Source organism: Lepus europaeus, chromosome 19, assembly GCF_033115175.1.
Source record: "Lepus europaeus isolate LE1 chromosome 19, mLepTim1.pri, whole genome shotgun sequence".
Lineage (NCBI taxonomy): Eukaryota > Metazoa > Chordata > Mammalia > Lagomorpha > Leporidae > Lepus > Lepus europaeus.
In genome coordinates this window covers 62020402-62032571 of record NC_084845.1, presented here as the reverse complement: position 1 = coordinate 62032571, position 12170 = coordinate 62020402, and the positions used below count along the sequence as shown (strand labels likewise).

The 12170-nt window shown below is 39.4% G+C and overlaps 1 protein-coding gene across 6 annotated transcripts in view; it reads right to left on the bottom strand.

Moving 5' to 3' along the window:
• Window positions 1–3862: 3862 nt before the first annotated feature.
• The window catches only part of CNTNAP4 (contactin associated protein family member 4), a 291034-nt gene continuing 282726 nt past the window's right edge, over window positions 3863–12170 (bottom strand). For 5 of the 6 annotated variants that reach the window (XM_062176397.1, XM_062176403.1, XM_062176401.1 and 2 more), the window contains 3 exons: window positions 8785–9003; window positions 8387–8458; window positions 3863–4056 (listed from right to left, as the gene is read on the bottom strand). In XM_062176397.1, the coding sequence (XP_062032381.1) occupies window positions 3863–4056; window positions 8387–8458; window positions 8785–9003 (485 nt within the window). The remainder of the gene's footprint in view (window positions 4057–8386; window positions 8459–8784; window positions 9004–12170) is intronic. The other variant, XM_062176399.1, reaches the window with a different exon arrangement.

Below are 12170 nucleotides of genomic sequence, written 5' to 3'. Positions count from 1 at the left end.
ATAAATAAATAAAAATAAAGTCAAACAATCAACTGAATTGATTGATTTGAATATGCTTTGATGTGTCTAATTCATCCTATTGGAGGAAAAAAATCAATGACTCAGTCAAATCTAACTCACACTGCCTGAATTAAATGGCCCAGGTATAGCTGTCTCCCTGGAACCAAGGATCACAAACTTACTCTGCATGTTTGAAAGAAAACCAAACTTATCAATGGCAAAGGATTATCAAATAAAGGTTGATTTTTTTTATTTGACAGGTAGTGTTATAGACAGTGAGAGAGAGACAGAGAGAAAGGTAAAGGTTGATTTTGTCAAAGGACAGTTGATAAGATCTAGAACTATAGGTCACTCAGGACGAAGAAGATATTAAGATCCTTCAGATTTTTCTATACCACTAAATAATTACAAAATTCCAGGTCCAAGAAGCACTACAATCAACATCATGTACACAAAACAGGATGTTCTATTCCTAGCATTGCCATTTATTTAGTTACAAGTCCCCTTGGCAGCATCAATTCATATATGTCATATATTTGCATCTTGGACATTGCCTCTGTAAAACTGAGCCATTCACACACAGTACATCAGTGATTTCCAATTCCATGTCAGACTCTGTTATTCTATTATTCTAAAAGACAATGCCATCTGATAAAACACAATTTTCAATGATTGACTTCCACTTGGTTGCTTATTGTGAGTTTTTTGTTAGTTGCAGTTTTGTTTTAACTTATCGTCTGCAGAATTTGTTTAGGGGTGGGCATTGGCATAGCAGTTAAGATGGTGCCTGGGATACGCAGAGTAAGCCCCAGCCCCTCAGCTTCCTACCCGGCTTCCCTTCTAATGTTCACCCTGGGAGGCAGCAGCTGCTGGTCCAGCCACGTGGGAGGCTGGATGCAGTTCTGTGCTCCTGTTTTTGGCCTGGCTCACCCCTGGCTATTGTGGGCACTTGGGGGGTGAACCAGATGAATGAAAGATACCACTTTCTCCCTCCCCCTTCTCCCCCTTCTTTTATTTCAAATAAAATAAAAGAAAATTCATTAAGATAAAAATGTATTAAATTATATTTGGGAAAGCATTTTTGTTTGTTTTTAATAGAGCTGCTTCCTAGAGTGAATAAGGGCTGTTTGAGTGCCAAGGTGTTTATAAGATTAAGATGTCATTTCTCACGGATGACCCCCATGTTATAGAGGCAACCCTGCATTGCCACACTGACTCTACTCTGTGGGTATGCCGGACATTCAAGTTTCATGAGCTTTTGAAAGCTCAGTCTTCTCAAAATGAAATGGGTCTCGTATCATTTTTCTTATTTTGTTTATTTGAAGTTACGGAATCTTTTTGTTTTAAATCTGAGAGAGGTACCTTATCTTCTTTCATATCACATCTGTGCATTTATACAGCCAAGTGTTCTGGAGAAGAAGGGGAAAAAGGATCCCATGCAATTTAAACACATCATAACCTTTCTACAAACAATTGCTGACAGCTAAATCATTGTTTGCTAGCAAATGTTTAAATCTAGTGTAACTTGACTTCACTTGTTACAATCAACAAATATTTTTCTACTTTTATTTCCTTTTTTTGGGGTTTGTTTAAAAGGAAAAAACACAATAACCTTAGCATTTGTTAACAGTTTGTAATAATCACAGAATCCATCAAAAGATGTCACACACACACACACACACACGGAGAGAAGACATACATCTACACATATTTTTACTGTTTTAAGAAAAAGGAATCTCATATAATTTCCTAATTTTAAACTTTAATACAACATTTCTTAAAATATATTCTGCATTTCATTTCAAAAATGCATTTTATTCAGAAAAAAAGAACAGATTACAAATCAGGAAAGCCAAGTCACGGAATGTGATGTGTCAACGCATTTGGAGGCCATAACATTGCAGGCTCCAACAGTGCAGAGTGCAAAGGACCACAAGGCTTCACCGTCTATAAACCTGTCTACATTCCAGCTACCCACAAGGTTAGCACCGCTACTAAATAAAGCACACACCTGTATGACTCAGAGCTGTGATGATATTTGCCTTCAGCTTAGCATCCAATAAATGCTAGCATTTCTCTGTCACATCCCTCCCTCACCACCACAGGTCTTCCAATTAAAAGGAAATGAAAGTATACCATTTACCAATATAGTCTTTCATAAACTGCTACGCTAATAGGTCCTTAAGATTTAGTTAGGCATTTACAGAAACATCAATATGGACATAGTGCTAGGAGAAGAGACAGGCAGGTTTTACAAGGAAAGTTAATATTGGGAACACAGAAAATAAGCAGATAGTAATGCAGAATTTACATTATTTCCAAATTTTCTGGCGGGCACAAACTAAGGAATCCAATATTTACTTGGGAGGCACTTGAAGGTGTGACTATGAACAGCAAAGTGCCTTGGTTACAGAACTGGCTTACAGAATGCAAGGTAGCTCCATGCAAGCATCTTATTTACATGCCCTCAAAATTCATCATGGTGATAGTTCCATAAGGCTATTGACAATGCTTTGACCTCCAAGTGAATATATACAACCTAATCAGAATGGACTAGTTCCTGGGTTGTATTGATTTTTGAGTACATTTTTGAGAAATTAATCCCATCACCGTGGAGAGAAGTAAGTAGAATGACAGATTTAGTATAGGTCATATAATATGCTATGTCTCCTTAGTGCGAGCATCCTTTAATTACTCTCCTGGTTGTGCAGAAAAGGGAGCATGGTTTCAGCTCATATTTTTTTAAAAAAATAAGTACTGCAGGCCGGTCAATGCACAGCAAAATTCATGCCAGAAGGGTTATATATTTTGGAATGGGAAATGGAGCCCCACGTTTTGTGTCTTTTTAAAAATACATTAGAAGATGCCCCATAGAAGATAGTCAGAAATCAAAGAAAAGCTGGTTATAAGCTTCAGAAAAAACAGAACTATTAATCTACAAAAAATTACATAAAATTTTGGGGAAATAGTCTCTAAAGCATATGTCATTCGAGGTATTACAGTTGTAATCAAAAAATAAATTTTTGCTGTGCTAAGAATTTTTTAATATATGTCAACAAGTTTGGTTGAAAACGCTTGACATTCTTTGGGAAAATGGCATTGTTTGGGGCCTTAACTACTGTCACCATCAAACACACACAGCAAACTTTGCGAAAGTAAGACATCACATAACTGACAAGCGTCGCACTTTCCAAATCTTGTATGAATCATGTGTTCAGTCAAAGTCCAACCCCCAAAACCAAGTGTATTCAAAATTGCTAAGAAGACTCAAATAGTCAAAGAGCAATCAATACAAACCAGCCAAAGACAACAGAACATTTTTGAGACTACTGATGTATTGAATGTAATACAGAGAAAGGCATAGGGGCTTGATACGAGTTCTGGCCACCAAAGATGCAAACACCCGCCAAACAGGATCTCAGAAGCATTTCCAGGTTTATGAATAACATCACAGGAAGACTAAAGCAAACACAGAAGATGTTCTCAAATAAAGCAAGGTCAGTATAGTCCAACTTTGACTTTTACCTCTAATGAAACTTATGTGTTACATAGTTAAGAGACCAGGGCTACAGTGTTCACACTTAGAAACTGCAGTCATTAAGCACGTTGTTTTAGATCCTATGGGAACAGTTGGAAATTAACAGCAGTATCTCATTGATTGTTACTTAAAATGATTGTTATGAGGAGTATGTCACTGGATGAGGCCTCCTGGAGCCATCCGAAGCCTGGACATGCCGAGGTGGCAGTGCTGCAAATCCATTGCCTGTACATTCAGTGCAAAAATATTTTTGTGTGTGTCCATTAAGAGCCCCTGGCTATTAAAACGAACTGTCATAAGTAGAATTTAAATCAGAGCCGCCAATCAAAAGAAGTACTCTTTCTGGTTTTCATTGACTGTATTTTGTATATTAAGCTCGCTTTTCAAAACAGCCTCGGCACTGTCTACGTTCTCTGACCTTTTTGCCTCATTTCTTTTGTATAACCTTTTCTGCTGATAAATACGAATGGCAATGGCAGTGATGCAGAGCAAGATAAAGATCACAACCGCAATCAAACCTAGTGAGAGAAGAGAAAAGACACAGAAAGTCAGAATCTTTGTCCGAACATACGCTGTCGGTTTCATTGCTTAATAAGTCACAATAAAATTATTTTTCACTTAAATCCAGGATCCACTGCATATAAATTGGAAATATGAAAGCATCAGGTATCCCTGGTCCAAGTAGAATCATAATATATTGAACTCTGGAGTTCCATGAACCTGTGGACTCACCTCTGTTTCTTCCAAATGCACATTAAATTGAATTTATATAGTACATGTATGAGGATCCTTCAAAGAGCTCATAGAGAACAGAATTAAAAGGTAATTTTATTTTGATGCAAAGCAATTCAAAATCCATGCATAGTATTTTTCCTCATCATATGCATTTTCCACGAATGTATTGAATACCCCTTGTATAGTTAACACAAAAGGATTATCTACACGTCTCTAAGACCATGTAGCCACTTCATATTAAGATATAGACAAGTTTTAATTATTTAGACATGATAGACTAGTATTTACATCACAGAAGGGTTAAATATGTTTTATGATTCAATGTGTAAAAATTATATTGAATTTTTATACTTTGTCATCCTATTGAATAGTACAAAAAGGTTGCATATAAAAATAATCCTTATTAGTGAAACATAACTTGGATACTCAGAATGAAGAAATATTGGTTTTTGAAGCTCTGGTTAGAAATAAAAATTTTGAGTACTACAATTCTTAGTTATTCGTATGGATATCAACCCTGGAATTCTATTAGGGCAATGTGCCTTAAGGAGTGATCTGTGAACCCTGGGCCGTCCTTAGGGTTTCCCAAGGGATCCGAAGATTAGCAGATTTCACAGTAATCCTAAAATGTTGTTTTCAAAGTGTTGACATTTTCATCTTTATTTTTTTTTTTTTCATTCCAGGTCTAAAAGGAGGCTGGGTAAAATTCCTGGCACTTGACATGAATTAAGGCCAGGACACCAGGCTGTAATGGCGGTTATTGAATTCACAAAGTAGAAGAGACTGCACCACCAGGCAACGGCAACAGAAAGATAAAAAGCTGGATCCACTCAAGAACGTCCTTGATGAAGCAGGAGAAATGACTCATTTTATTAAAACCTGACTCTTGGTTCCAAGCCTTTTTCATGTTTATTTGTGTTGAAGGGGGAAATACTCTCATACATTAAGTGCCAGTGGTGCACTTGGAGATGTGACGGCCACCCCCAGGATGAGCGCTGTGTAGACATTGGAGTCAGGAACTGATCTGAACTAGTTGTATTTTGCTTCATGTAACACCACTTCTATCAGAAAGAATGACCAACAGACCAACTCCGGCTCTGAAGACTTGGGTGCCTAATGGATCTGATCTCTAAAATGAATGTCACTTCAAGAAAAACAACAAGGGAGTGATCATTTAGCATAGCAATTAAGATGCCCCTTGAGACTTTTCATCCCATATCAGAATACTGGGGTAACAGTTCAAGCTCTGTTCCTGATTCTGGCTTCCTGCTCATGGGCAGGCTGGGAGGTAACAGGTGATACCTCAAAAAGCCAGGACATTGCCACCTACGTGAAAGAACTGGATTGAGTTCCTGGCTACTAGTTCAGGCCTGGTGCCAGACCTGGATATCTATTGTAGGTATTTTGGTAATGAACCAGCAGATGTCAGATCTTTCCATATATATATATATATATATATATATATATATATATACACACATATATATATATATTTCTCTCTCTGTCTCTCCTTTCAAATTAAATAAATAAAAAATTAAAATTGGAAGTGGGGCAGGAGTTGTGGCACAGTGGGTTAAGCTTCTATTTGGGATGCTAACATCCCATATTGGAATGCCAATTCAAGTCCTGGCTACTCCATTTCCACTTCCAAGCCAGTTTTCCGCTAATGTGTCTGGAAGCAGTGGATGATGGTTCAAGTATTTGAGTTCCTGTCACTCATGTGGGATTCCTGGATAGCATTTCTGTCTCCTGGCTTCAGCCTGGCCCAGACCCAGCTGTTGAGACCATCTGGGGAGTAAACCAGCAAATGGAAGACAGATGGATAGATAGATAGATAGATGGATAGACAGACAGACAGATAGAATCTCCCCTCTCTCTCCCTGTCACTCCAACTTTTAAATATATATATAAAATACATACATAAATACAAAAATAAATCTTTACAAAAATAAAACTGGAAACAGTTAAAATTTACAAATCTCTTTTAAAAAAAAAGAAAAAACATGACAGCATATTGTCAATAATAAAATTGAAACTTTCAAATGAAAAATGAAATTTGAAAGCCTATCACCCATCTGTATACATCTCGGAGTTTCCTAATACATAAAGACTGCTCCAATGAGATCAGCAGCATTACTACCCAAAGCTGCTTTTCTTGGACAAAAATGGGTGCCAAGGAACAACAATGTGGGTCCAGTCTTGTGATGGAAAACAAAGACTCCGTTCCAGTATAAAGCGGGCATACACACCTGTGACGGAGTCTACCTCCATCAAAACGTGAGAGTTCTTTTCACCCCCAGGAGATTCCTGAGCACACAACCGCTAAGCAGGTTCACTGCAGTCAGTCAAAACACTGGCAATGGCCAAGCCGATTTTTGGCTAGCTCAGCCTTCCCTGAGAAATATTCCTTGCCTATTAATCTAGTACTACTGCGGTCGGTAGAATGACTTAGTAACGTACCTATTCCTTAACTCTTTAGATCCTGCCAGTGACTCTGGCTTGACTATACAACACTCCACTTTTATACTTGGTCTGTGTGTATATTTACCTACATGAATACAAGGTGAATGCATGGGAAGAGCCCTATTATGAGACTAAGATAATTTGATCAGGAATCGTAAAGTGTTGAATATATTGTAAATACTACCACTTTAAGTGAGTTTTGATTGTATAATATACATATAGTATATATACATACAGTTATTAACTATTCTTTAAAGTTTTCTGTTTGGGGATATTCTTCTTATTAGGTGATTAAACATAGATCCCATTTTGGGTATCTTTAGTTTACACATCATTAATTTGAGAAAATTAAAAGGAAATGAAACAGCAATGGTTATGTTAATATCCTCACAGATTTGACTAGTGTCATTTGCTGTCTAAATAAAACCCTAACCATATGAAGGAAGTCTATGTCTAGATGAATAAGGGTAAAAAAAATAGAATCAAATGGATCAGATACAAACTCACATAAGTTGCTCCGGTAGATGAATAATCACACTATCTAGCAATGCAAAGAGTAATTATTTACTTTTATATGTCCATATCATATTCAGAGTGTGGAGAAAAGGTGAACCACTTAACATTTCAATAATCTGATTAATAACATTCTTAAGAGCATTAATCAGGAAGAAGAAAGGTTTATTTTTGGAGATGGTTTTGAATAAATTATGTCTCAGAGAATATGCTGTCACTTTGCCAAGGCGATTTACTTTGAAAGTTCCTGTGTTGCAGATAGTGTTGTGGCACAGCAGGTATCCAAGTGCCAGTCCAAATCTTAGCTGCCCAGCTTCCCATCCAGCTCTTTGTTAATGCACGTGGGAAAACAAAGGAAACTGACCCACGTATTTGGGACCCACACCATATGGGAGACCCAAATGGAATGCCAGGGCCCAGTCATGTCTATTGCCACCATTTGGGGGACTGAACCAGCATATGAAAGATCCCTTTCTCTGTGTGTGTCTCTCTCTGTCACTCTGCCTTTTGAATGAATAAAATAAATCATTTCTAAAAGTTTTTGAGTTACTTCCACAATTCAAAAATATTACTAACCACTTTGAGTCCCTTAATCTAATATTTGATATTAAAAATGTAGCTGAAAGTGTAAGATTCATTGAAGAGAGTGCCTAAGCCATGTAATATCCATTTTGTTACGTGTTATAGCAACACACGGTATGTGCTCTGAATGACGATCTCAGGTTTTTCCTACTTTTTACATGAACCATTGAAGAAGCAGTGACACAAATGTCTAAGAAGTTAAGAGAAATGACACTTCTTCAAAAATATTCAGAAATCCCTAGGGATTACAGATAGCCATTTTCAAAATAAAATAGTATCTATTATTACAATTTAGATATTATTATTCCTTGAGTGTGGTATTTCAGCGATTTGTCAATTATTTATACAGAAAACTTCCAAGGAAACAGAGAATTGAGAAAGATTCCATAAGATAATCCAGTACAAACAGCAAGCCACCCCCTCGATCCTCAGGATTCAGGGTCTGGCATTTGGGACATGTACAGTTTATTCACAGATAATTTGCACAGTGCTAAGTCACCACTGTTAGCAATGATACCAAGAACCAAAGCAGGGCTCGTCCCTGCTTCCTGTTACCTCCAATGACTGCAGAGTCACTTTTGATTGCATGAGCTAACGGTTGTCTTTCATCTATTGCTCCAGAGTGATCTGCAGTGAAAGCAAAAAACAGGGAGGAAGGGACAGAAGTAAGTGAAAAGTGGGAATTTGGGAAAAAAAAAAAAAAAACCATAAATGTTTTCAGCCAAAACAGAATGATGGAGGTGCATGTGGAATCTGTCATTTTCAATTTAAGCAATGTCAACGGCAATGGCCCACATTAATGAGAAACTAGAGTAGAAATAAGAAAGAAAACCGAAACTCAAAGAAACCCAATTTTAAGACAGCGTTTTGAGAATGTCGCAACCACCCGAGGTTTTCGACACTCGGTGGAGAATCTGGGTTGGTAACCGGGTAGGCGAAGCGTCAAAATTCACCTGCCAATGAGTGTGTCCTTTCCCGTGATGTGGCGTCAGTGCCAGCCTGGGCCACACAGCTGGACTCAATCACATGTCCTGTAACAGTGACCGGCGCGGGGTGGCTGGGGTGCAGAGCAGCCTTGAGCGGGGCCACGTGACTGAGCTGGACTGCAGAGAGGCAGCCTGTGAAGCCCTGGGCACCAGCCAGGGCCGTCTCCTGGTCCATCTCCCCGTGTTCTAGAAGTCCAAAGAAACACTGAATATTAATGACAGTGCAAAGTGCATATGATATTCGGATGTGGCTTGTCCCCCAGGGGCCCACGGGGCAGAAGGATGGTCAGCAGTGTGCCAATCAGGAGCGATGGTGGGGACTTTAAGAGGTGGGACCTAGCAGAAAATCATTAAATCCTCAGGGGTGCTGCCCTCAGAAGGGATTAATGTAGTTCTTAGGAGGCTCTGGGGTTAGTTTTGCTGAGTGTGTGGATGAACTGTTATAAAACAGTGCTATCCCTCACTCTGGTTTCCCGTCTCACTTTTGGTCTTTTACACACATGCCCTGATGCTCTGGCAGCTCGACCCTCTCCAGAGACTGAACCAATGGGGCTACTCAATCCTGAAGCTGCGAACTGTGAGCTAAATACACTCCCTTTCTCCCTAAGTACTCACCTTCAGGCGTTCTGTTATCATCATGGAAAACCAAAACAGCACAAATGGGGAAGGATGCAGGAAATGAATGTTCGGAGACTGTCCATGCAACAGCAATAAATACAACAGCTAGCAAATCCCTTTTTTTCTTCTGTCTGTTAAAAGTTTTATAACTGCTAAGTCTTTTCCACAACTGAAGCTGAGATTTCTCACGTTACCGAAAACAAGTTTTTAACTATGACTAATTAAGAATGAGAGGGTGGACTCTCTAGAAACGATCAAAACCTCCAAGAGAATGGGTCAGGTTGTGAACTGATGAGGGGTCACAATGTTTTAAATTTAAAAATAGATCATTAAAATGTATTCAGGACAGGGCTTGTAGTCCACATCAAGAGGTGTGTGCCCCACGTTTCTGCTCCGTTTTTTAGACTTCAGTCATAAAAACATGAAAAATTAAAGGAAAGATTAAACCTCTGGAGCTCCCTGACCATTGACCCAACCAGACCATTAGACTTGGCTGCAAGCTCACTACAGCATTCTGGTTCCAGCTAAACATGTCTCCGTATTGCTATAGTATGGACTTAACCGCAAAGTGATTAAGGTGTCTCCTTAATGATGCACGTACAGCCCTAGCTGTTCCTCAAAACAGTTGGAGTTTGGTTAGTATCAGACTCCTGTGGACAGAGACAGGTTTGAAGCCCAGGAGCTTCATTCATAATTTTACAGTTAAGATTGTAGCCTACGTACGAGTTGCTTTGCAAGCATGGAATCTAACCAAAGGCAACTGACTGTCGAGTGTTAAGACTCAAATGTTAGCAGAAGGCAATGCAGCCAACCGCCAGTCACCAGGATCGCTGTGGTGCACAGCCACGCTCCTCGACACGGCACAGATGCCGGCGCAAACAGCTTTTGCATTTTCCTTTCTCGTTTTACAAAATAATAGCAGCAGCTATTGAGTAGTGATTTAGTGCGTGTTACATACTGGGTCCTGTTCTAAGGGATTTTCATGTTACCATTCAAGCGTTATGGGAGCTACAGGAGCATCTCACTCAAGTCATATGGATGAGACAACCAGGGTCAGAAGTTCAAGGATTTGGCCTGAGGCTACACAGTTGTTGGCATAACATGTGGGACCCCCCCAGGCCTTTCGGGCTCCAAATCCCATGCTTCTTGTGTTCCTGAACTGCTTTCTGGATGAGTCGGGCCTTCCTTCACTGCACTTCTGTTTCTAGCGAAAGGCTTGGGCACGGTTTTGAAGAACTGGGCATTGTTTCTCTGAAGGAGGTACCGTGTCTTCCTCCGTCTAAGGTTCTGAAGAGCATCTCCTTTGGGCTCCGTTTGCAATCGCATGTTACACCTAGTAGTAAAAACCCTGATGATACGTTTAGCATGGGGAGTGTCATTCTCTGGAAAAGAAGAAAGCTAAAAATCAGAGCAGTTATTCCACTGTTCTATTTGGGGACCTGGAGTTCAGGACCAGGCATTTTCACTCTGGGAGTCCTGTTCTGATTCTCCTTCCACCCACCCCCAGGCTCTCCTGCCTCATTACACGAAGAGAGCACGCAGAGAAACTCAACGCTGGCTCATGAGTGAGCATGCACTTGATTCCCTGTACCCAGCACTGTGCTGTGACACGGGAGACACGGCATCATTGTGGCAGAAACACGGGGATAAAGGAGTCTGGCTGTCACAAAAGCTGTCACTCATGAGGATACATTCCAAGGCAGACACACACGTATACACACACATACACACATATACACACATACATACACACACACAAACACACACATACATATTTTAGAAAAAAGCATCTTGGCTTTGCAGTTCTTTGTTTTGTCTTCTATCTTAACGAGAAGTACAAAGGAAATATTCTTCAATGGCAGCATTATCAGGCATATGTTTTTCATGTTGCTTCTACAAGGTTAAAATATTGAATGTGATTTCTATGGGCTTTTTAAAAACATCTTTCCTTTTGAATTCAACAGTCGAGATTCACTTCCCTGGTAAAAATCTGATATGAAATGTATTTTTAAAAACTTCACACTTCTCAAGTGAAAACATTTTATATATATAGAAACTACTGTGCAAAAAAAAATTTAACCTAGAAAACTTAAAATGCACAGTTAAGCAATTAATATTTACTGTTCTGAGAACTAAGGATACCAAAACCAATTCTAAGCGGTTTAAGCATCCTACAGTTTCCTAGGGAGGCTGCACAATAAACTCAGAAGCAAGAACGAAACGAGAGTTTTGAAGAGCGATAATGCTGCAAAGGAACTAAATGAGACAACGTGATGGAGTAAATCTGGAGCAGGAACTGATCCTGATGGATTAGGTGGCTTCGTGTGTTTACTCTGAGGACCACGGGGCTCCATCCTATTCACCCCGTCCCCTGGGGCTACTCCTTCTGCACTGCCTGGCTCCATTACTTCTTTCTCAGAATTTATAAGAGTATTTGTGACTTTAGAATTTTTATCAGGTTGTTGCTGGGTGTGTATGTTTTCTGGGATTTTCTGCATAGAACATGGTGTGGGCTTTCAGTCTGCAAAGTTTTCCTTTAGCTTGGCAATCTTCACATACTGGGCATGCAACTGCTGCTTCCCTTCGTCCAGTTCATCTTTTTGGAATGCATTTACTCACATTCAGTCTCAGCTCTGCAAGCATTTCCTAAACCTATGTCATTTTTCTTCCTGATTGCTATCATTTAATACTTACTTCTGTGTGCAAATGTTCCATTCACTTAATCTTCCCAGGTA